The sequence below is a fragment of the Lissotriton helveticus genome, chromosome 6, assembly GCF_964261635.1.
Source record: "Lissotriton helveticus chromosome 6, aLisHel1.1, whole genome shotgun sequence".
Taxonomy (NCBI): Eukaryota; Metazoa; Chordata; class Amphibia; order Caudata; family Salamandridae; genus Lissotriton; species Lissotriton helveticus.
In genome coordinates, this window is record NC_136067.1 from 1,957,977,889 (window position 1) to 1,958,003,924 (window position 26,036).

The 26,036-nt window shown below is 46.6% G+C and overlaps 1 protein-coding gene across 1 annotated transcript in view; it reads left to right on the forward strand.

Annotated features, from left to right (window-relative positions):
- Positions 1-13,674: 13,674 nt before the first annotated feature.
- OTOF (otoferlin) overlaps positions 13,675-26,036 on the forward strand; it is a 1,162,910-nt gene continuing 1,150,548 nt past the window's right edge. The window contains exon 1 of the mRNA XM_078649977.1: positions 13,675-13,753. Coding sequence (XP_078506103.1) covers positions 13,675-13,753 — 79 coding nt within the window. The remainder of the gene's footprint in view (positions 13,754-26,036) is intronic.

A 26,036-nucleotide genomic window follows, 5' to 3' on the forward strand; every position in this document is an offset into this window, starting at 1 on the left:
CAGTATGCCAGATGTACATGGCTCCAGGTTTAATAAGTAATTTGCAAGTAATTTGGGAGACAGTGATCATTTTCGAGCCAGGGAACTCTCCCTGGCTGAAACAATGAGAGAGACTCATAAGTGTAGCCCAGAAGAGCCCTCCTTCCAGCGGATATGTGTGAGTAATTGCATTGTGTATCTGGAAGGAGTGTCCATTTACAGAGGAGGCTTGCAGGAATCCCAAAGGAAACTCCCATCTCTGTCAGTCCTTTGTACTTCCGGTGCCCAAGGTTACCCTCCAATAATGATTAAGCCAGGCTTTAATTGGATCGCAGCAAAATGTGTTTAATTATCTTTTAACTAATGTATATTCGAATATTTATTGTCTGGAATTTTTTTAAAGGTATTCTTGTGCTTTTATGGTCTATATACAATGATCGAAAAAATCTGTGTGAAAATGAAAAATGAAATGGTTAAGCCAATCTTTCAAAACATCACACATGGAAGAAATCTTTAAATCTAAGTTCAAATGTCCAGCTGTTCTACTTTTAACTTATGATGGGGAGATAGAAAATTACTGAGCTCTAGAAACAGGAGCTCTAATAAGTTGCTTTTCCTCTTTTGAAAATGTAAGGGTATAGTAGCTACTAAGATCGAGATGATATTTATAATTCTTAGAACATTTTATAATTAATCTGCAAACGATCAGAGCTCTGAGAGGGTGGCAACTCCCTTTCTGTTAACGTCCAGGAAACATGTGCTCACAAACTGCCTAGTGTCGGCCATTTTTATCCTACCGCTTGGCTGGGCCGCCATTCCTGAAACGCTGGGACGCACAATGAGCTCAACGGACAAGAAGACTTCTTGAAACAGCGTACTTCATGGTCTGCAAGATCAACCATATCAGCTGGTCTTCATTAAAGCACTGCTTACCAGCAGCTTTCCAGGGCACCAGTTTTAATTGCATTTTTCCCCTCAAAATCCAGGTAGAAAAACAGAGGCTCTAATAGTCTAAATATTATCATCATTGATTCAAACTTCTGCGACCGAACTCAAACCTTTTGCCGCCACATTCCACTCCGGCATAGAGTTAGCAAATGCCTGCCACTTACCTTATCACCCATAACTTTCAATTTAGTATGTACTACTAAGGCCTTTTTGTAGGGTTTCTCGTCACACCCCTCAAGAGAGTCGAGACACCCTGTGCGTTGACGGTTTATCAACTATTAGTGTATTTGCACCCCTCAATGTCCCCTCAAATGCTTCTTTCTGTAACTGAGTAACAGGGATACCCCCAAGCTGCAAAGATATAACTCTTACTAAGGGTAAACTCAGCCAGGAATCTGTTTGCCATATAACTATGCTAGCTGTGGATCACAGCCCTGGTCCACGGCTCTAAACTCAATGGACCACATATTTCCAGTTACGAGACTCACACTTGTTAAGAATGTACAAAAAATTAAATCTTTTGCTTTTCTCAAGAGCTGCTTTTTAGCCAACTGACCTTTTTTGGAAGCTTGATAGGATGGGTGAGCTTTGCCAATAGAATACTGGAGCTATGTAGGTTTGCATTAACAATTTAGTGACTAACCCCTTTTATAAAGGCACAGGGGATAGGGTTCAGCCACACCAATATAAAGGATTTTCCCCTGGACTTATTGTTAAAATCCAAACTTTCATTATGTGGATGCTTAATTATCCACACAAGAAAAACAGATATAACTTCCATGTAAAAAAACATAATCAATTATGCTCCAACCACAATATTTTGCATCTCATAAACATTTAATAAAATATATATAAAATACTAGTGACGTTTGTTAATATAGTTTATCATCCCTTGACCCAGATACATCATCAAAAACATTTGGTCCAAAAATAATATAGAAAACAACTATATGCAATCAAAATACTAAAAAATATATTGTGTCGACGCAGCATTTTGGTGGCTTCTTGACCTTTATCCCACCTTCTTTAGTACCAAAAAATTAAATTAAACCAATGATATTCTCCAGGATTTTATATCATGTATATTGAAGGTGCCTTGCTTTATTGTCCTTCTTCCACAATATCACGAACAGTATGTTTTGTTACTAATGAGATAATAAACTAATATTTAAGGGCCCTATTCACAGAACTAACTTACGACAAAATCCTAAACTTACTACCATTTTGGTATTCACAGAAGGCATTTACTCATTTTGGTATTCACAGAAGGCACTTACTCATTTCCGTATTCACAGAAGTTAGGAGTCCTAACTTTAGGACTCCTAAATGCCTTCTGTGAATACCGAAAGTCTGAAAGTTAGAATTTTTCTCAGTTTAGGAGCAGTAAAGTTAGAACTCCTAACTTTAGGACTCCTAAATGCCATCTGTGAATACCAAAAGTCTTAAAGTTAGGATTTTTCTCAGTTTAGGAGCAGTAAAGTTAGGACTCCTAACTTTAGGACTCCTAAACTGTGAAAAATCCTAACTTTAAGACTTTCAGTATTCACAGAAGGCATGTAAGAGTCCTAAAGTTAGGAGTACTAACTTTACTACTCCTAAACTGAGAAAAATCCTAATTTTTAGAATTTCGGTACTCACAGAAGGCATTTAGGAGTCCTAAAGTTAGGAGTCCTAACGTTACTGCTCCTAAACTGAGAAAAATTCTAACTTTCAGACTTTCGGTATTCCCAGAAGGCATTTAGGAGTCCTAAAGTTAGGACTCCTAACTTCTGTGAATACCAAAATGAGTAAGTGCTTTCTGTGAATACCAGAATGAGTAAGTGCCTTCTGTGAATACCAAAATAGTAGTAAGTTTAGGATTTTGTCTTAAGTTAGTTCTGTGACTCGAGCCCTAAAACTTTGCAGCTCAAATTTCACGTGGCTAAACCACCTTTGGCAAGTCTACTGTTCTTTTCCTGCCCCGACCAAGACTGCTGCTCTGATAATGCAGGTCTTAGCTGCCGATACGATGCCCCAAGCTTTTTGTTAAAATCGAGGGTCCAGCAGGAACACAAACAATAGTTCCTTTTTTTTGTTCCTAGTGGACCCTGATTTTAGCAAGAAGCACAGACACCATATTGGTAGCCTGCAAGACCCGTGTCGGTTTGTAAATTAGCAGATACATCAAACTGTGTGACCCGCACCGCGCAGACAGGTAATAGAAAATGCTGCTTTAAGGAGCAACTTTTTTACTGCTGAGATCTGCATTACCATAGTGGCAGTTGTGCTTGAGGCAGAAAAGAAACAGTAGACTTGCCATGGTTGGTGTATTCACGTGAAATTTGATCTGAAAAGTCTTAAACGACTGCTGTAGTTATGCTCTGTGGCCTGACATGCCTTTCCCCTCAGCTGCCAGCTCTGGCAGCAGGCACTGTGACGTCAGAACTTAACTGTAATAAATTAATGCACTTGAGTTCTGATGAAAATTCTTTATAACCGGAGACTGGATGCGTCACAAGTCACCAAATATATATGGAATAAAGTACCCACTGTCACACATTATAAGGTTATTGCAAGTCAACAAAGAGTTCCATGACATGTAGAGAAATAAGGCTATCGGCGGAATTCCTTTATAAGGATATAAACCTCCAAGATGACTTGCAATATCCTTATCATGTATGGCAGGGGGCACTTTATTCCTTATAATACATGGTCACACCATCACATTTCCTACAAACCAGTTAAATCCTTGGTGCATAGCCAGCGGTGGCTGGGAAAATCTGAAAGTGGTAGGGCGTAAAAATTGTTCTTGACTTGCAAGGAGCAAGTGAGTGTGATTGAATATAAGTTTGTGGCGGCTATCTAGTGGCATAGCAAGGGTGCCATCAGCCCTAAGTCAATCAAGGAACATGGCCCCCCTCTTCCACCTGCTTATTCTATTAAAAAAACACCACTGTTGGGACGCAGAATGCCCCTCACACACTTACAGGCAAAACCACTGCAACTCTTACACTGTTCACAAGTACACCCTGGTGGCTGGTGACTGCAGTGTGGCCAGACAGAGACTATGGTGTGGACTAACAACTCTTGCAGTTTGGAAGAACTGGAGATCTAAGATCTAATATATGACAGGTTTTATGTTATATGCAGGTCCACTGGAGTAATGCGGCAGGGGAGGACCAAATTATGTGGCAGCAAAGGGCAGCATATGTGAAGTAATGCAGCACATTTTGTGATAGTATTACTTCATTATTTTGTCATTGTTACATGCTTACACTGCTTGGGCACAGAATTCACATCATTAGTACCAGTCTGACAACAAAATACAGCAATAAGGTATTGAATTAGTGAATTCTCTTGTCCTTTCAAGTTTATGAAAATGCCAGAAATGACCATTTTAGGAGTGAAGCAAAGGAATACATTACATTAAATACAATGTACCAAATGTCATCAGCAATTACAATCCCCAATGAACATATGTATCTTTCACGATTTATGTAGAAAATCATTTTCTTTTTGAAGGAATAATGTATACGCCACCTTTGACAGCCTTTGCAAGTACGTTTTCAATCATAACCTATAGGACAATTTTATTAGTGACAGATATTTATAAAAGAAAATATCCGTTGGGCAGATCATCTCTGTCTAAAAAAATGAACACACTTGTTTCTTGCTGCAAAAAGATTGATGCACTGCGACTTTGAAGAGGTATAATCTGATCAAAGGAAGGGACGGGCAGCGAGAGCCAAGACCGCCGCACCTGCTCAGAGTCCAACTGCAGCACAGATGTAATACAAGATAATGCACCAAGTAGAAATAAAATCAATATCCACACCAGCCTTATTCAGTTCTTTGAACCTGACCCACAGTAGGACTGTGTTAAATCCGTGCAGCGAAATAGCGTTATACAATGCACATTCGTAAAACACGACTGCGAAGATAAGGACGCGTCTCCCAGGTCGCTTCAAAAATTGCTGTGAGGTATATATTAAACAGCAGGACAGCACTGGATAATTAAAGGACATAAGGACATCTTGCATCCATTTGGAACTCTGACCCCAGGAATGAGCACGCAGGACTGGCCCCTGTGCTGTTTTGCTCCATTGTGCATGAAATTGATGAGCACCGCAGAACATATTTCAACCAATCGCAATGCTGCTTTAATGCTGTTTACTACAGTAAAGAGCATAAGAGAAGCTTCGTGATTGGCAAGGGCATGGTCACAAAACGCCCCACTGGAGACTGAGGGCTGTGATAGTTGCACTCCACCAGCCTTCCATAGAGCTCATAGAGAGATGTAAAGTACGCACGTCAGGCCGGCTGTTAAAAAGGCATCGGCCAGATTGACATTCGTGCTTCATTTACACAGCATCATTGCAATAAAGAATTATGTGAAGGCCACACCCCTTCTCGTAGGCTAAAACGGCCTGGCCTCAATACTATACTAATTAAACTCAGATGAATGAAGGTGATTAGAAGCGGTGGGCCTCTGCTCTTTTGCCCTCTGTTGGTGAGCCGCCTCTGTGCATAGCACTTCCCTACGAAAGTGAGAGCATGTTCGCAAAGATGGAGAATAAAATAGAATCTCTAATTCAAAAGTAAACCCATCAAAAAGCTGTTATATATCGGTTGCAAAAGATATTAGAATCAGTTTAATACAAGTCAGTTTAAAAAAAAAAAGGCTTAGCAGCACAAAATGTGAAGAGACATGCAAAAAAAATTCGAACTTTTCTATAATTACCAGAGGAGTGCAAGAAGTAAATATGTTGCCATAAATATCTTCTTTCTACTTGTCACAATACAGTTAGAAAAACAGAGCAGAAGAAAGCAGAGCAACTTACCGTTTTCACACCTTTAATCATGCTGTGTGACCAGAGCTGCCTTTCCCCTCAGCTGCTGGCTCTGTGACCTCAGACCTCAACTGCAGTAAGTTATTACAGTTGAGTTCTGACATCATTTCTTTATAATCGATGACTGGGTGCGTCACAAGTTGCCTATTATAAAGAAATTCGAAGCAGGTTTTTATACAGGGATTGCAGATTCCCATGTATTATATAGAAACTAAGAGACAGGCTTTTATACAGGTATTGCAGAATGCTACATATTATAATAAAGTATCTATGGCAGTAGGAAGAGGATAAATTCAAATAGTTGTGCTACGGACACTGGCGTCTACTGGTCATGTCATATATGGCTCAGCAATATGTTCCTGAGATACCTTTTCGGATTTTCCTCTTTGTACAAAAAGAAGAGTGGATGATGTTCAGACTGGGTCAGACGCCACAGCACTAGGCTTGAATTGGAAATTGCATGAGAATATTGAGTATTCAGGCTTTGCAGCGGTACATGATAAATTATATTTCATGTTCTGTTAGTTAATAGCCTGTATGAAACCTCCCACCAGGCACAACACTAGCCTAGTATCCACCACATGTAAGTCAGGAAGCTCACTGCTGTTAGCGTCACCACAGTCCTGCACATGTCCAACATCTGAATAAGGCTGGTCATAAGCACAAAATGAAAGATGCCCACATTTAATTCTTCTCTAACAGAAGTGAACCAATGTGCATGATTAAGAATGTAATTTCCAAGTCACTAAGGAGTTGACTGCTGTCTTAGGGACTTGCCCCTCTCAAAAATGTGGCTGATCTCTGAGTTTGGTGGTGGTGCCTTGATTCTTTTGATCTGTCGGTGTTATTTGGCACAATCGATCTTCAGATTATTGGATCACTATGGTATGAGATAGCGATCGCTGGCCTAGCCATCCCAGCTAATTTGATGCTGTTCTACTAATCACTTGTAGATCCAGGCCGATTGATTAAGGGATTGGTCAGGGGTGGGCTGTCACCCCCTTTCTTTTCCAACATCTGCATCTAGCCACTGGAAGAACTGGTCCAATGTCATGTACTCTGTGTTTACATGAACATCTACAACCCGCAGATTCATGTGGGAGGCAGATGCCATGGACAGAGACTGTCCAGCTTTGTTTGGCAGGGGTCTGGGGCCAGTAATCAAGCTAACTTTTGAAAAAAAACCTGGTGTTTCTGGTAGAGGAGATTCTGAAATTCCATCAAATTAATTTGCACCATCAGTGGTGAACAACTGTCCCGTTCACTTTCTGTAGTCCAGAACTTATGTTTCTAGCTTGACAGTGACCTTAGTTTGGCACCCTCCATTTTCTCAGTGACCTTGTCATACGGCTTCCACTTTTCAGTAGGAACTGTGCTTTTGTTGGAGAACATAAAGGTTGGGATGGTGCCAGACTGAATCTATGCATCCCTCAGGATATGTTGACCTACAGGCCAGCTAGCTTACAGTGCCACCATAAGTACCCCTAACCCTGACAAGGTAACAAATGGTTTTGGCAACCTCAGAACATGGCAGCCCTGTTATCCCCCACCGCCAGGAATCATAGTACCAGACCTAGAACCCTTTCCCTCATTCACTAGTGCTGTTTCATGGAGATACACAAGAAATACACAAAGGGGCATTTTCAATATTAATTGAAGCATTATGATTCTTGTATAAAATATATGCGCTGCAATGATCAATAGATAGAAGCATATAAAAGTGATTAGCACTATCAGGACAGTGAACAGAATAAACAATCCCACCATTGTGCTAAAACTGAGCATATATGCTTCAACTTGTAAATGTTTCCCTCCTCTTCTCTTTCCTCCCAGTCTGGCACCAGGAAACCCCTCGGGGTAGCTGTGTGCTATATAAACTCAAATAACATAACATATGTGCTTAGTTGGACATTCTTCCTCACAGAGGGATAAACAGGAACGAGCTGAAGCTCTGACACTGCAATGACTTCACAATGGCAGCAGACTACTCCTTTCCCTGAGCATGGAAACACATGTGTATTTTCTAACAACAGTATTCATGCTTCTGTATCTATGTTATAGGGATGTTATAGTTAGGGTCAGATTTCAATCGTACAAAACCAGAGAAATTCAACTTACGCCCCCGTAATGCACTGTTTATGACCTCACATATTACATCACTCATGACATGGCCAGTGACTTCACTGATGACATCATTGATGACATCTCAAATGACATCACTGATGACACCATCCAGTGAGTGTAAGTCTTTTGTAAGAGATTATGATTGCTAAACATATACACTAAGCTACTACAAAACTTAAAGTAGTATACTAGGTGCACTACTAATCAGTAAAACTACTTTTAATATTCATAATGTGATTGGCTGTGTGAATGTGTGTATCCTTGTGTGTATCAGTGTGTGAGTGCTTGTATAAGTGGTTGTGTAAGCAGCTGTGTGAATTAGTGAGATGCTGTGTGAGTGGCTGTATTGGTGAGTGAGTGGGTGTGTTAGTGGATGTATCGGTGGGTGAGTGACGGTGTCAGTGGCTCTATCAATGGATAAGTGGGTGTGAAGTGACTGTATGGGTGAGTGAATAGGTGTCTGAATGGCTGTATGAGTAAGTTACCGGGTGTGTAAGTGGCTGTATAGGTGAGTGAGTAGTTGTTTGAATAGGTGTTTTGTTATGTGACTTCATGTGTGAGTGATTGTATTGCACAGTGAGTGTCTGCATGAATGGATGTATGGGTGAGTACAGGAATGTGTGAGTGCTTGTATGGAGATGTGAATGGGTATCTAAGTAATTGTGTGAGTGTATGAGGGAGTCTATGGGTGAGTGAGCAGCTGTGTTGAGAGGCTGATTGGGTGAGTGAGTGGGTGTGTGACCATTTAGGTAAATAGGTGGATGTGTAAATAGCTGTATGGGTAAGTGTGTGGTTATGTAGTTCCCTGTGTGGGTGAGTAACTGGTTGCATGAGTAGATATACGGGTGAGTGATTGGTTGTGTAAGTGGGTGTACGAGTGAAGAAGTGGGTATGTGAGTGGCTCTATGGAGGACTGGGGGGGTGTGAGAACTGGTATAGGTTTGTGAATGTGTATGTCAGTTGTTGTGGTGTGTAAGTGGGTGTGCAAGAGGTTTTATGGGGGTGTGAGTAGGTATGTGAGTGGTTCTGTGGAAGATGTCATCAGTGATGGCATAAATGATGTCACTGACCATGTCAAGAGTGATGTAATATGTGAGCTCATAAGCAGTGCATTGCGAGGGCGTAATTTCTTTGGTTTTGTATGAGTGAAATCTGACCCTAACTATTCCCTGTAACCTTTATTTTTTTCTGTGAATTTCTAAGTTTTTTTAAAAATACTAATTCGTAACTATAACGTCCCTGTAATCTTTGTTTTTTTCAGTGAATTTCTAAGGTTTTTTAACTAGTAGTCACACTTGCAGAAGGTGGAGAAAGGGGGGCTGGGCCTTCAACCAGCCCTCACTATTCCCTCTGTGTAGGACTTGCAGGAGGTACCAGGAAGGCTTCTTGGCCCCCAAGGTCCCTCAGCAGTAAAGTGAACGTCATGACCCAACCAGTAGTGCACCACGAGCTGCGTTTGCAGGGTGGTGGAGAAAGGGGGTGTGGCCTCCAAAGACCTCTTAAAAATTACGATGTGTGGGAATTATTAGAGATAACAGGAGGGGTAGTCGACTCCCAAGGATGTCCTTGAGGGCCAACTACCCCTCATGTTACATCTAGTAAGTCCCACAAAGCAAGATTGCTAAGACCTTGTAGGAGGCCACGCCTCATTTGTCTACCACTCTGTAAACACGCCTCCTGGAGCACTACTCTTTGGGGGATGAAGTCCCCTTGGCCCTGTAGAGGTCCTTGGGGGCCAACTAACCCTCCTGTCACCTCCAGTAAGACCCACACAGCTGATTGCTGAGAGGTGGTCAGAGGCCATGCCCCTTTTCCCCACCACTCTGCGAGCACAACTACTAGTTAAAAAACCATAGAAAATTCACTTAGAAAGCCAAAGGTTGCAGGGACGTTATAGTTAGGAAAACTAATTTGAAAGACCTTCGAAATTCACTTAAACAACCAATGGTTGCAGGGACGGTATGGTTAGAAAACAGAATTTTAAAAACCTTTCAAATTCACTGACAAAACCAAAGGTTACATGGACTTTATAGTTAGGATCAGGATTCACTTGCAAAATGCCATTGAAAATCAGCAGTTATAGTTACTTGAGCTAACTATACCTTACGCCTTCGCAATGCACTGCTTATGACCTCAAATATTACATCACTCATGAAAAGGTCAGTGACATCACTTAGGATATCTCAAATGGCATCACTGATGATATCACTGATGACATCATCCACATAACCACTCACACTCTCATATAACTTCTTGTCTGCCCACTCCCCCACAGCCACTCACATACCCATTCACAGACTGATACCAGTACTCACACACCCACTCACTCCTCCATAGAGGCACTCACATACCCACTCACTCACTCACTCATACAGCCACTCACACAAGCATTCACTCACCCATACAATCACTCATACAACCATTCACTCACCTGTACAGCCACTCACAAAGCCACACACTCACCCATACAGCCACTCACACACCCACTTATTTATGTAAGCAGTCACTCACACACCCACACACTCACCCATACAGCCTCTCAACACAGCCATTCACCCACCCATACAAGCACTCACACTCTCACTCACGAACCCACTCAACTGGCCTGGGCCAAGTTTGAAGAGTTCCACTACGCTAAGCGGAACTCTATGAAGTGACAAAAGTTCTGCAAGCGGTGAATATGTTATGTCATGCCATTCACGCTTATTTTTAGTGCTGGGTGTTTGTCCCGCTCTGTAAAATCAGCCCGAATGGCACCATGCTTAGTGCAATAGGGTGCTGCCAAGGTGGCGGTCACATCCTAATTCCGAGGGAGGGAACGCCGCTGGCCTTGCGGACGGTCCCTCCACCTCGGGGGTGGCGGACGGACGCAGGTCCGTCCGCCATCCTAATAGGACCCTAAGTTTGCAAACTTCACAGTCTCTCTGCTTCATGCACAAGCACTTTTAACATGTGCTGCCTTTGGGGCCACTGGAATTATGCAGCAAAGGAGTGCAAAAGTATGCCGCAGTGTCGACAAAATGATGCCGCAAAAAAATAGGCTGCAGTGTAATGCAATATATTTTCTGATACTTTATTATTTTGACATTTTACACATGTTAACAGTCTGGAAAGATTTTGTCTTATGAGTACCAGTGTAACATACAAATGCAGCAGTGAGAAAGTTGATCAGTCAACCTTTGCAAAGGGACATCCAGTTTGCAGCAACACACGTCACATTTTTAGTAACTTTTGATCTGTTTGAGCTACAAACAATTTATTGGTTAAAATTGTCTGATTATGCAGGAGATGTTGTGTTAGGTGTCAATTATGGCAGCACCATAATTATACAGAAAGCATTTGCAAACTAGGGTTTTTTGCCATTCATGTTTGAACTAGTCCTGTGGAAAAAGGGAGAAGTGCTGATGACAGAAACTCCGTGGCTGGGAGACAAAGGGCTTGCTTTTCCACTTTTAAGCGTATTTGGGACAGTTTGTGATTGGAAACATATCCAACTTTGTGAATGTATTTTAGTGTCAATAACTCATATTAAACGTTAAATAATCATTTATATCTAGTGGTTGAATTAAATAACATAATAAGTTACAACTGGTCAGTGAAATCTCAAGGAAATACCAGAAATTGGGATGTTTTGTGCATTCTGGCCACACCTCTGACTCCGCCCACCAATCCAATCCTCTGGTTATTCCCGCCCCCTGATTCTCTGCCCACAGTTCCCCTACTTTTTTCTCCCCATTTCGACTACTGACTTTAGCACTGGTTAGCAGTGGTAAAGTGCACAGAGCTCTAAAAGCCAGCAAAAGTGGTTTCAGAATACAGAACAGTAAAGGCAAAAAGTTTGGGGATGACCCCAAAAAAGGACAAGTCCAACACTAATCTGCTAGCATTAGGTACTCTGAGTGTGGGGACAAACTTGGGGTGCATCCACAGGCCACGAGAACCTCGTGGTCTTCCTGGGAGCAAACCAAAACGTCAGAACTCTTCCAGTGCACACTGATTAATCCAGTGGCGTAAAAAAGGCACCCAGAGCCCCCGCGGTGCGGGGGGCCCCAAGCTCCAGGGGGCCCCTCAGCACATTTCCCTGGCGTGACAGCTCCTGACTGAGTCCGGAGGGGGTGCACCTCTATGGAGTATGCAAGGGGGGTCCTCAAGTTTTGTTATGCTAGTAGATGAATCCACTGGGGTACACAAGGTTCAGACAAGAAATGCCGCGCAGGGGGCGGAAGCAAAGGCTGTCCCTATGGAGCTGATCACTTCCGCCCGATTGGTCCTGCACACAGGGAGCCACTGTGGTGTACTCTCAGCTGAGTGGAACCCTTGAGCCATGACAACATATTGACCACTTATTGGGGCCTGCTATGGCTATGGAAATTTACACAACTCAGGGGAGAAATGGGCCATACATACAATGACATACAGGTAACCTGTCTCCAAGCGTCCTGAGGGGCATATTACCAACAAATAGCGATATTTATCGCTAAGTAGGGATAGCGGCAATATTTTTATCGCCGCGCATCACCGCTTTTTATCGCTGAGATAACTTGCTATTACCAAGGTTTATCTCAAAAGCGATAAAAATCAGGCGAAATGCGTGAATATCGCTGAGAATACAGCAATATTCACGCATTAGCGACGAAATGCTCTTAGCCATGTTATCCACCTTCCATTGGATAACATGACTAAGAACTGGTCTGAGCAGGCGTTGGTTTTTGGCGATAGCGGGAATATTTCCATCGCTACGCCTGCCTTGCTTATAGGCGATAGCGGCGTTAGCGACTGCTTTCAGTCGCTAACAGGTTGGGTACGCCCACTTTGCATGTCATTAGCGATAAATATCGCTGACATAAAAAAGCGGGCCCCAAACCGCTCGCTATCGCCTGAAAGCTGTCGCTAACATCAGTTAGCGACAGCTTGCTAATAGAGCGATAGAATTGTCGCCGCTTAGCGGCCGAAAACGGCAGCTAAACCGGCGATAATTGCCTATCGCACCCTTGGTAAAATGCCCCCAAGTTCCCTTCCAGTGGAGTAAAGTGAATTGCACAAGATCACACAATTTTGGACAAGCAGGATTCGATATTTGTTGCTTGTCTTGGTTCCAGGAACAATGTTGTTAGCCGATCAATGGAATTCACTTTTATCCTACAGTTTAGCAGAGCATAATGTTAGCCTGGCCATGTGAGAGGTAGAACGTGCCTCTGGCAGGGTAATTTCACACTCAGGGCGCCTCGTAGTAGCCTGGGTGCATCGGAGCGCTAGGGAGGTACTTTTAAGATTGTTTAAGAAAGGAGGCGACTCCGGTCCCAGTTCTCTAGACCGTCACTGTGACTTCTTGACCTGCTGCTTCTAAGTCACTTCTTTCTGAGGTTGAGTTTTATTTTTCTTTGAAGCGTGCTGTGTTAAAAAGGTGGGGATTCCAAAATCGATTTCCGTCCACTAGCGGGCACCCCGAATATCGGAGGTGACAGGTGACGAGGCGCTAGATTCCTGCAGACAGGTGGAGAGGCGCACAATACCTGAGCTGACAGAAGGGACCGAGACCCCGTGCATTATTTATGGGTTCCTTGTCAGCAGAAAGGGCGCGCAGGCAGCAGCCTGCCGGCGCCGGCGCCTCGCGAGGAGTGCGGGGTAGGAGGAGGGCTGCAGAGCGAGAGCAGCCCCCGTCTGGTGCAGCACCGTGGGCAGCGGCAGCTCAGACTGAGCGCAGGCAGGGAAGCAGCGCCCGGGGACCGCGCCGCTGCTGCTGTCGGCGCTGCTCCGTCCATCCTGACCCGCCCGGGCTTCGTCCTCCCTCGGCATGGCTTTGATAGTGCACCTCAAGACGGTCACCGAGCTGCGGGGCAAGGGGGACCGCATCGCCAAGGTGGCCTTCAGAGGTAGGAGCCGGTCCCTGCGCCGTGCCGGTGTGGGCATGCGTGGCCCTGGGCTGCAAAAGTTACCGGCGGCTGTGCGGGCGCAGCGCCCACACGCAGCCGCGCAGCGCTATCGCGCCAGCCCACCGGGGATGTGTCTGTAGTATTCTATGACATACATAGACAATGATAGTACTATACGGGCTGGTGCAGTATGGTGTAATGTGTCACATTATAGCATTGTTTGGCAAGGTGTGTAATGATAGATTACGCTACATTTCGATACAGTGCGGCTTCTTCTGCTGTGCTGTATTGGATTTTACATTCTACGATGGTGGCGTGTAGACTTTGTTATAGTATTGTTTCTCGTCGTGTGTTTTGGTGCATTACCCAGCCTACATGTACCATGTGGTATGCTGTTTTATCATATATAATATTACCGTACGTTATATAGAATTACAGAGTGGTCCATTGTTAAGGGCAAGAGACTTACCGTATGTTCTGCTAAGTTGCGTTGTGTTACATCATGCTGTGTGTTACACTGGGTTCGTGTTACGCTGCGTTGTTTTTAATTGCGCGTGCGGTGTGTTGTGTTACGCTAAAATATGTAATATTCTGTTTTATTCCACCACGTGTTGTGTTACAGGTGCTTCTGTAGTGCGACATGCATTGTAAAGAGGTGTACATTGTGATGTAATTCACTGAGTATAGACTGCGTACGTGGCTATGGTATGAGATAGTGCCAATGCTTGCAGCCGGACAGCCTCTGGGCGCTACTGTCATGTTTCGAACGGAAGCTCCTGCATGCAGCGCTCTGTATCAGTCGGGTATAGCAGGGCCCCGGGGCTGGTTACAGGCAGGGCGGGTGGGGTATAGGTGAAGTTCATGCGGGGGACGTAGAAGGCAGGACAGAGGGACGAGTCAGTCCTCCCGGGCTCGGGATGAATGACAGTACCACTGATGTGAGTTTTTTGTTGTTGTTTTTGGGTGTTTGTTTCATATAGCGGAAACTAGACCCGAAGGTATCAGAGCGCTTTACATTAGAACCGGTTACGTCACGGACACATGCATTTTTTGTTAGGCACGGGGAGGTTAAATGATTTGCCCAGAATGTTGAGCGTCCCTGCCGAGACTCGAACTGGGACCCCCCAGCTTCGAGGTCCACTGCCCTGGCCGTTAGGCCACACCCTCTCATTAGTTCGTGTGTACTGAGTCAAGCAGCGGGCACCATTGGCCATTGGACGGGCTCTCTTAGAAAGTTCACTATCAAGTTGGCATCGGACCCTGCAGCCTCCTCATTTCTGTCCAGCACGCAAGGAGGGGGGGTAGATGGGATTGTGGTCCAAGGAGAAGCCCTCGTGTAACTCCTGTCGGACCCGGAGAGACCCCTGTCCTTGTACACGGGGCTGGCGACGGAAATCTAGAGCTATAAGTAGTTCTATCTTGTGCACTGTGCATGGAATGAAAGTATCACAGGGCAGGGGCTCGTCTTCGGGATTTAGTTATTAGACAGAAGTGCCGCAGCAGCGAAGTGCTGGTGCTCTCGCAATAAGAGATGGGCACCACAGGTTAAAGGCTTCGGTACTCTCTCATTGAACGTCATGTAGTACTCCTGAGAAGTGCTGATACTTTCCCAGGGCTTTAAGTGGGCCGGGTCTCACCGGGGCTGAGCACCGGTAGTTTTTTAAAGGGGGCCTCGAAACGGGTCTCTCTCGGGCTCTGTTTTGTGCCCTGGCAGAGAGGGTCCGTTTTTTCCCGGTCTGCAGTGACAGCAGGCACAGATGTGCGCGTGCACGCACTGCTCACTTCTCACCAGTGGCGAAGTTAGGGCATGACGTCATGCCAGATGAGCTTTGTAGGGGAAGGGAAACCCTTCAAAGAGAGTCATTTTCTCTCTGGATTTCTCTTCTCTTTTTGGAACTCAGGAGCAGCAACAGTGTCGTGGTGTCACCAGGGCTTTAAGTGGAAGTTTTTTCAATATTAAATACAAGCCATAGTTGCTGCTTATTTATCTTATGCAACTAACAACCATTGGCAAAGCCAATAGTCCTGACTTGTGGGTATGATGTTATTTGTTGTATCATATATCTGGATGCAATGACAGAAACAGCAAAATACAAGTCGGGCGGCACACTATGCTAAGCATAGATTTTAGCCTACCTGTTTTATGCCACACCCTTAATTACATTGGCCACGCCCCTTTGAGAGACCCTCCAGTTTTTTCATTCCACTTAAAGGCCTGTATTTTCCCATTAAATGGATTGCAGCGCTCTGAGAAGTGATGGTACTCGGACGATAAGGGTCGCTCAGCTCTTCTGATAAGTGCTGACACGCGCCATATAAAATATGTGCCCCCTTGCTTAGAAGGGCTGATGCTCTCCCATTAAAAGTAGTGCAGTCCTGCTTATGGGTGCACATACTCTCCACTTCAAAGTAGTGCAGCTCTGCAGAAAAGTGCTGGTACTCTGCTACTAAAAGAGCGCAGCCCTGCTGAGAAGTGCTGGTTCTCTTCGATCTAAAGAGTGCACCCCAACTGAGAAGTGCTGGTTCTCTTCCATTAAATGAATGCAGCCCTGCTGAGAAGTGCTGGTTCTCTTCTATTAAAAGAGTGCAGCCCTGCTGAGAAGTGCTGATAATCTTCCATTAAAAGAGTGCAGCCCTGGTGAGAAGTGCTGGTACTCTGCTATTAAAAGAGCGCAGCCTTGCTGAGAAGTGCTGGTTCTCTTCCACTAAAAGAGCGAAGCCCTGCTGAGAAGTGCTGGGTCTCTTCCAATAAAAGAGTGCACCCCCACTGAGAAGTGCTGGTACTCTTCCATTAAAAGAGTGCAGCTCTGCAGAGAAGTGCTGGTACTCTGCTATTAAAAGAGTGCAGCCCTGCTGAGAAGTGATGGTTCTCTTCCGCTAAACGAACGCAGCCCTGCTGAGAAGTGCTGGTTCTCTTCCATTAAAAGAGCGCAGCCTTGCTGAGAAGTGCTTGTACTCTGCCATTAAAAGAGCTCAGCCCTGCTGCGAAGTGCTCGTTCTCTTCCATCTAAAGAGTGCAGCCCTGCTGAGAAGTGCTGGTTCTCTTCCATTAAAAGAGCGCAGCCCTGCTGAGAAGTGCTGGCTCACTGCCATTAAAAAAGTGCAGCCCTGCTGAGAAGTGATGGTACTATTTCATCTATAGAGTGTAGCATCGCTGAGTAGTGCTGGTTCTCTTCCGCTAAACGAGCGCAGCCCTGCTGAGAAGTGCTGGTTCTCTTCCATTAAAAGAGCGCAGCCCTGCTGAGAAGTGCTGGTACTCTTCTATTAAAAGAGTGCAGCCCTGCTGAGAAGTGCTGGTTCTCTTCTATTAAAAGAGTGCAGCCCTGCAGAGAAGTACTGGTTCTCTTTCATCTAAAGAGTGTAGCATCGCTGAGAAGTGCTGGTTCTCTTCCACTAAACGAGCGCAGCCCTGCTGAGAAGTGCTGGTTCTCTTTCATCTAAAGAGCTCAGCCCTGCTGCGAAGTGCTGGTTCTCTTCCACTAAACGAGCGCAGCCCTGCTGAGAAGTGCTGGTTATCTGACAATAAGGGTCGCTCAGCTCTACTGATAAGTGCTGACACGCTCCATATAAAATATGTGCCCCCTTGCTTAGAAGGGCTGATGCTCTCCCAATAAAAGTAGTGCAGTCCTGCTTACGGGTGCACATACTCTCCACTTCAAAGTAGTGCAGCCCTGCTGAGAAGTGCTAGTTCTCTTCAATTGAAAGAGTGCAGCCCTGCTGAGAAGTGCTGGTAATCTTCAATTAAACGAGCGCAGCCCTGCTGAGAAGTGCTGGTACTCTTTCATCTAAAGAGTGTAGCATCGCTGAGAAGTGCTAGTACTCTGCCATTAAAAGAGCTCAGCCCTGCGGCGAAGTGCTGGTTCTCTTCCATTAAAAGAGCGCAGCCCTGCTGAGAAGTGCTAGTACTCTACCATTAAAAGAGCTCAGCCCTGCTGAGAAGTGCTGGTTCTCTACCATTAAAAGAGCTCAGCCCTGCTGCGAAGTGCTGGTTCTCTTCTATCTAAAGAGGGCAGCCCTGCTGAGAAGTGCTGGTTCTCTTCCATTAAAAGAGTGCAGCCCTGCTGAGAAGTGCTAGTACTCTGCCATTAAAAGAGCTCAGCCCTGCTGCGAAGTGCTGGTTCTCTTCCATCTAAAGAAGCAAGCCCTGCTGAGAAGGGCTGGTTCTCTACCATTAAAAGAGTGCATCCCTGCTGAGAAGTGCTGGTACACTTCCATTAAAAGAGCGCAGCCCTGCTAGGAAGTGATGGTAATCTTTCATCTAAAGAGTGTAGCATCGCTGAGAAGTGCTGGTTCTCTTCCGTTGAAAGAGCGCAGCCCTGCTGAGAAGTGATGGTACTCTTCCATCTAAAGAGGGCAGCTCTGCTGAGAAGTGCTAGTACTCTGCCACTAAAAGAGCTCAGCCATGCTGCGAAGTGCTGGTTCTCTTCCATCTAAAGAGTGCAGCCCTGCTGAGAAGTGCTGGTTATCTTCCATCTAAAGAGTGCAGCCCTGCTGAGAAGTGCTGGTACTCTGCCATTAAAAGAGCTCAGCCCTGCTGCGAAATGCTGGTTCTCTTCCATCTAAAGAGCGCAGCCCTGCTGAGAAGTGTTGGTTCTCTTCCATCTAAAGAGCGCAGCCCTGCTCAGAAGTGCTGGTTCTCTTCCATTGAAAGAGCGCAGCCCTGCTGAGAAGTGCTGGTTCTCTTCCATTAAACGAGTGCAGCCCTGCTGAGAAGTGCTGGTTCTCTTCCTGTGAAAGAGTGCAGCCCTGCTGAGAAGTGCTGGTTCTCTTCCATTAAACGAGTACAGCCTGCTGAGAAGTGCTGGTTCTCTTCCATTAAAAGAGCGCAGCCCTGCTGAGAAGTGCTGGTTCTCTTCCATTAAAAGAGCACAGCCCTGCTGAGAAGTGCTGGCTCTCTTCCATCTAAAGAGGGCAGCCCTGCTGAGAAGTGCTGGTTCTCTTCCATTAAACGAGTGCAGCCCTGCTGAGAAGTGCTGGTTCTCTTCCATTAAAAGAGTGCAGCCCTGCTGAGAAGTGCTAGTACTCTGCTATAAAAAGAGTGCAGCCCTGCTGCTGAGAAGTGCTGGTTCTCTACCATTAAAAGAGCGCAGACCTGCTTAGAAGTGCTGGTTCTCTTCCATTAAAAGAGCGCAGCCCTGCTGAGAAGTGCTGCTACACTTCCATTTAAAGAGCGCAGCCCTACTGAGAAGTGCTAGTACTCTGCTATAAAAAGAGTGCAGCCCTGCTGAGAAGTGCTGGTTCTCTTCCATTAAAAGAGCGCAGACCTGCTGAGAAGTGCTGGTTCTCTTCCATTAAAAGAGCGCAGCCATGCTGAGAAGTGCTGTACACTTCCATTAAAAGAGCACAGCCCTGCTGAGAAGTGCTAGTACTCTGCCATTAAAAGAGCTCAGCCCTGCTGCGAAGTGCTGGTTCTCTTCCATCTAAAGAGGGCAGACCTTCTGAGAAGTGCTGGTTCTCTTCCATTGAAAGAGCGCAGCCCTGCTGAGAAGTGCTGGTTCTCTTCCATTAAAAGAGCGCAGCCCTGCTGAGAAGTGCTGGTTCTCTTCCATTGATAGAGCGCAGCCCTGCTGAGAAGTGATGGTACTCTTCCATCTAAAGAGGGCAGCTCTGCTGAGAAGTGCTAGTACTCTGCCACTAAAAGAGCTCAGCCCTGCTGCGAAGTGCTGGTTCTCTTCCATCTAAAGAGGACAGCCCTGCTGAGAAGTGCTGGTTCTCTTCCATTAAAAGAGTGCAGCCCTGCTGAGAAGTGCTAGTACTATACCATTAAACGAGTGCAGCCCTGCTGAGAAGTGCTGGTTCTCTTCCTGTGAAAGAGTGCAGCCCTGCTGAGAAGTGCTGGTTCTCTTCCATTAAACGAGTACAGGCCGGCTGAGAAGTGCTGGTTCTCTTCCATTAAAAGAGCGCAGCCCTGCTGAGAAGTGCTGGTTCTCTTCCATCTAAAGAGCGCAGCCCTGCTGAGAAGTGTTGGTTCTCTTCCAGTGAAAGAGCGCAGCCCTGCTCAGAAGTGCTGGTTCTCTTCCATTGAAAGAGCGCAGCCCTGCTGAGAAGTGCTGGTTCTCTTCCATTAAACGAGTGCAGCCCTGCTGAGAAGTGCTGGTTCTCTTCCATTAAACGAGTGCAGCCCTGCTGAGAAGTGCTGGTTCTCTTCCTGTGAAAGAGTGCAGCCCTGCTGAGAAGTGCTGGTTCTCTTCCATTAAACGAGTACAGCCCGGCTGAGAAGTGCTGGTTCTCTTCCATTAAAAGAGCGCAGCCCTGCTGAGAAGTGCTGGTTCTCTTCCATTAAAAGAGTGCAGCCCTGCTGAGAAGTGCTGGCTCTCTTCCATCTAAAGAGGGCAGCCCTGCTGAGAAGTGCTGGTTCTCTTCCATTAAACGAGTGCAGCCCTGCTAAGAAGTGCTGGTTCTCTTCCATTAAAAGAGTGCAGCCCTGCTGAGAAGTGCTAGTACTCTGCCATTGAAAGAGCTCAGCCCTGCTGCGAAGTGCTGGTTCTCTTCCATCTAAAGAGGGCAGCCCTGCTGAGAAGGGCTGGTTCTCTTCCATTAAAAGAGCGCAGCCCTGCTGAGAAGTGCTGCTACACTTCCATTAAAAGAGCGCAGCCCTGCTGAGAAGTGCTAGTACTCTGCTATAAAAAGAGTGCAGCCCTGCTGAGAAGTGCTGGTTCTCTTCCATTAAAAGAGCGCAGACCTGCTGAGAAGTGCTGGTTCTCTTCCATTAAAAGAGCGCAGCCCTGCTGAGAAGTGCTGGTACACTTCCATTAAAAGAGCACAGCCCTGCTGAGAAGTGCTAGTACTCTGCCATTAAAAGAGCTCAGCCCTGCTGCGAAGTGCTGGTTCTCTTCCATCTAAAGAGGGCAGCCCTTCTGAGAAGTGCTGGTTCTCTTCCATTGAAAGAGCGCAGCCATGCTGAGAAGTGCTGGTTCTCTTCCATTAAAAGAGCGCAGCCCTGCTGAGAAGTGCTGGTTCTCTTCCATTGATAGAGCGCAGCCCTGCTGAGAAGTGATGGTACTCTTCCATCTAAAGAGGGCAGCTCTGCTGAGAAGTGCTAGTACTCTGCCACTAAAAGAGCTCAGCCCTGCTGCGAAGTGCTGGTTCTCTTCCATCTAAAGAGGACAGCCCTGCTGAGAAGTGCTGGTTCTCTTCCATTAAAAGAGTGCAGCCCTGCTGAGAAGTGCTAGTACTATACCATTAAAAGAGCTCAGCCCTGCCGCGAAGTGCTGGTTCTCTTCCATCTAAAGAGTGCAGCCCTGCTGAGAAGTGCTGGTTCTCTTCCATTAAACGAGTGCAGCCCTGCTAAGAAGTGCTGGTTCTCTTCCATTAAAAGAGTGCAGCCCTGCTGAGAAGTGCTAGTACTCTGCTATAAAAAGAGTGCAGCCCTGCTGCTGAGAAGTGCTGGTTCTCTACCATTAAAAGAGCGCAGACCTGCTGAGAAGTGCTGGTTCTCTTCCATTAAAAGAGCGCAGCCCTGCTGAGAAGTGCTGCTACACTTCCATTAAAAGAGCGCAGCCCTGCTGAGAAGTGCTAGTACTCTGCTATAAAAAGAGTGCAGCCCTGCTGAGAAGTGCTGGTTCTCTTCCATTAAAAGAGCACAGACCTGCTGAGAAGTGCTGGTTCTCTTCCATTAAAAGAGCGCAGACCTGCTGAGAAGTGCTGGTTCTCTTCCATTAAAAGAGCGCAGCCCTTCTGAGAAGTGCTGGTTCTCTTCCATTGAAAGAGCGCAGCCCTGCTGAGAAGGGCTGGTTCTCTTCCATTAAAAGAGCGCAGCCCTGCTGAGAAGTGCTGGTTCTCTTCCATTGATAGAGCGCAGCCCTGCTGAGAAGTGATGGTACTCTTCCATCTAAAGAGGGCAGCTCTGCTGAGAAGTGCTAGTACTCTGCCACTAAAAGAGCTCAGCCCTGCTGCGAAGTGCTGGTTCTCTTCCATCTAAAGAGGACAGCCCTGCTGAGAAGTGCTGGTTCTCTTCCATTAAAAGAGTGCAGCCCTGCTGAGAAGTGCTAGTACTATACCATTAAAAGAGCTCAGCCCTGCCGCGAAGTGCTGGTTCTCTTCCATCTAAAGAGTGCAGCCCTGCTGAGAAATGCTAGTACTCTGCCATTAAAAGAGCTCAGCCCTGCGGGGAAATGCTGGTTCTCTTCCATCTAAAGAGCGCAGCCCTGCTGAGAAGTGTTGGTTCTCTTCCAGTGAAAGAGCGCAGCCCTGCTGAGAAGTGCTGGTTCTCTTCCATTGAAAGAGCGCAGCACAGCTGAGAAGTGCTGGTTCTCTTCCATTAAACGAGTTCAGCCCTGCTGAGAAGTGCTGGTTCTCTTCCTGTGAAAGAGTGCAGCCCTGCTGAGAAGTGCTGGTTCTCTTCCATTAAACGAGTACAGCCTTGCTGAGAAGTGCTGGTTCTCTTCCATTAAAAGAGCACAGCCCTGCTGAGAAGGGCTGGTTCTCTTCCATTAAATGAGTGCAGCCCTGCTGAGAAGTGCTGGTTTTCTTCCATTAAAAGAGTGCAGCCCTGCTGAGAAGTGCTCGTACTCTGCTATAAAAAGAGTGCAGCCCTGCTGAGAAGTGCTCGTTCTCTTCCATTAAAAGAGCGCAGCCCTGCTGAGAAGTGCTGGTTCTCTGCTATAAAAAGAGTGCGGCCCTGTTGAGAAGTGCTGGTTCTCTGCTATAAAAAGAGCACAGCCCTCCTGAGAAGTGCTGGTCCTCTTCCAGTGAAAGAGCACAGCCCTGCTGAGAAGTGCTAGTACTCTGCCATTAGAAGATCTCAGCCCTGCTGCGAAGTGCTGGTTCTCTTCCATCTAAAGAGGGCAGCCCTGCTGAGAAGTGCTGGTTCTCTTCCATTAAAAGAGCGCAGCCCTGCTGAGAAGTGCTGGTTCTCTTCCATTGAAAGAGCGCAGCCCTGCTGAGAAGTGCTGGTTCTCTTCCATTAAACGAGTGCAGCCCTGCTGAGAAGTGTTGGTTCTCTTCCAGTGAAAGAGCGCAGCCCTGCTGAGAAGTGCTGGTTCTCTTCCTGTGAAAGAGTGCAGCCCTGCTGAGAAGTGCTGGTTCTCTTCCATTAAACGAGTACAGCCTTGCTGAGAAGTGCTGGTTCTCTTCCATTAAAAGAGCACAGCCCTGCTGAGAAGTGCTGGTTCTCTTCCATTAAATGAGTGCAGCCCTGCTGAGAAGTGCTGGTTTTCTTCCATTAAAAGAGTGCAGCCCTGCTGAGAAGTGCTAGTACTCTGCTATAAAAAGAGTGCAGCCCTCCTGAGAAGTGCTGGTTCTCTTCCAGTGAAAGAGCGCAGCCCTGCTGAGAAGTGCTGGTTCTCTTCCATTAAATGAGTGCAGCCCTGCTGAGAAGTGCTGGTTTTCTTCCATTAAAAGAGTGCAGCCCTGCTGAGAAGTGCTAGTACTCTGCTATAAAAAGAGTGCAGCCCTGCTGAGAAGTGCTCGTTCTCTTCCATTAAAAGAGCGCAGCCCTGCTGAGAAGTGCTGGTTCTCTGCTATAAAAAGAGCACAGCCCTCCTGAGAAGTGCTGGTTCTCTTCCAGTGAAAGAGTGCAGCCCTGCTGAGAAGTGCTGGTTCTCTTACATTAATAGAGCGCAGCCCTGCTGAGAAGTGCTAGTACTCTGCCATTAGAAGATCTCAGCCCTGCTGCGAAGTGCTGGTTCTCTTCCATCTAAAGAGGGCAGCCCTGCTGAGAAGTGCTGGTTCTCTTCCATTAAAAGAGCGCAGCCCTGCTGAGAAGTGCTGGTTCTCTTCCATTGAAAGAGCGCAGCCCTGCTGAGAAGTGCTAGTACTCTTCCATTAAACGAGTGCAGCCCTGCTGAGAAGTGCTGGTTCTCTTCCTGTGAAAGAGTGCAGCCCTGCTGAGAAGTGCTGGTTCTCTTCCATTAAACGAGTGCAGCCCTGCTGAGAAGTGCTGGTTCTCTTCCTGTGAAAGAGTGCAGCCTTGCTGAGAAGTGCTGGTTCTCTTCCATTAAAAGAGCACAGCCCTGCTGAGAAGTGCTGGCTCTCTTCCATCTAAAGAGGGCAGCCCTGCCGAGAAGGGCTGGTTCTCTTCCATTAAATGAGTGCAGCCCTGCTGAGAAGTGCTGGTTTTCTTCCATTAAAAGAGTGCAGCCCTGCTGAGAAGTGCTAGTACTCTTCCATTAAAAGAGCGCCGCCCTGCTGAGAAGTGCTGGTTCTCTGCTATAAAAAGAGTGCAGCCCTGCTGAGAAGTGCTCGTTCTCTTCCATTAAAAGAGCGCCGCCCTGCTGAGAAGTGCTGGTTCTCTGCTATAAAAAGAGTGCAGCCCTGTTGAGAAGTGCTGGTTCTCTGCTATAAAAAGAGCACAGCCCTGCTGAGAAGTGCTGGTTCTCTTCCAGTGAAAGAGCGCAGCCCTGCTGAGAAGTGCTGGTTCTCTTCCATTAAAAGAGCGCAGCCCTGCTCAGAAGTGCTGGTTCTCTTCCAGTGAAAGAGCACAGCCCTGCTGAGAAGTGCTGGTTTTCTTCCATTAAAAGAGCGCAGACCTGCTGAGAAGTGCTAGTACTCTGCCATTAGAAGATCTCAGCCCTGCTGCGAAGTGCTGGTTCTCTTCCATCTAAAGAGGGCAGCCCTGCTGAGAAGTGCTGGTTCTCTTCCATTAAAAGAGTGCAGCACTGCTGAGAAGTGCTGGTTCTCTTCCATCTAAAGAGGGCAGCCCTGCTGAGAAGTGCTAGTTCTCTTCCATTAAAAGAGTGCAGCACTGCTGAGAAGTGCTGGTTCTCTTCCATCTAAAGAGGGCAGCCCTGCTGAGAAGTGCTGGTTCTCTTCCATTAAAAGAGCGCAGCCCTGCTGAGAAGTGCTGGTTCTCTTCCATTGAAAGAGCGCAGCCCTGAGAGAAGTGCTGGTTTTCTTCCATTAAAAGAGCGCAGACCTGCTGAGAAGTGCTAGTACTCTGCCATTAGAAGAGCTCAGCCCTGCTGCGAAGTGCTGGTTCTCTTCCATCTAAAGAGCGCAGCCATGCTGAGAAGTGATGGTACTCTTTCATCTAAAGAGTGTAGCATCGCTGAGAAGTGCTGGTTCTCTTCCGTTGAAAGAGCGCAGCCCTGCTGAGAAGTGATGGTACTCTTCCATCTAAAGAGGGCAGCTCTGCTGAGAAGTGCTAGTACTCTGCCACTAAAAGAGCTCAGCCCTGCTGTGAAGTGCTGGTTCTCTTCCATCTAAAGAGGGCAGCCCTGCTGAGAAGTGCTGGTTCTCTTCCATCTAAAGAGTGCAGCCCTGCTGAGAAGTGCTAGTACTCTGCCATTAGAAGAGCTCAGCCCTGCTGCGAAGTGCTGGTTCTCTTCCATCTAAAGAGGGCAGCCCTGCTGCGAAGTGCTGGTTCTCTTCCATCTAAAGAGGGCAGCCCTGCTGAGAAGTGCTGGTTTTCTTCTATTAAAAGAGCGCAGCCCTGCTGAGAAGTGCTAGTACTCTGCCATTAAAAGAGCTCAGCCCTGCTGCGAAGTGCTGGTTCTCTTCCATCTAAAGAGCTCAGCCCTGCTGAGAAGTGCTGGTTCTCTTCCATTGAAAGAGCGCAGCCCTGCTGAGAAGTGATGGTACTCTTCCATCTAAAGAGGGCAGCTCTGCTGAGAAGTGCTAGTACTCTGCCACTAAAAGAGCTCAGCCCTGCTGTGAAGTGCTGGTTCTCTTCCATCTAAAGAGGGCAGCCCTGCTGAGAAGTGCTGGTTCTCTTCCATCTAAAGAGTGCAGCCCTGCTGAGAAGTGCTAGTACTCTGCCATTAGAAGAGCTCAGCCCTGCTGCGAAGTGCTGGTTCTCTTCCATCTAAAGAGGGCAGCCCTGCTGCGAAGTGCTGGTTCTCTTCCATCTAAAGAGGGCAGCCCTGCTGAGAAGTGCTGGTTTTCTTCTATTAAAAGAGCGCAGCCCTGCTGAGAAGTGCTAGTACTCTGCCATTAAAAGAGCTCAGCCCTGCTGCGAAGTGCTCGTTCTCTTCCATCTAAAGAGCTCAGCCCTGCTGAGTAATGCTGCTTCTCTTCCATTAAAAAAGCGCAGACCTGCTGAGAAGTGCTCGTTCTCTTCCATCTAAAGAGGGCAGCCCTGCTGAGAAGTGCTGGTTCTCTTCCATTAAAAGAGTGCAGCCCTGCTGAGAAGTGCTGGTTCTCTTCCATTAAAAAAGCACGGCCCTGCTGAGAAGTGCTCGTTCTCTTCCATCTAAAGAGGGCAGCCCTGCTGAGAAGTGCTGGTTCTCTTCCATTAAAAGAGTGCAGCACTGCTGAGAAGTGCTGGTTCTCTTCCATCTAAAGAGGGCAGCCCTGCTGAGAAGTGCTGGTTCTCTGCCATTAAAAGAGCGCAGCCCTGCTGAGA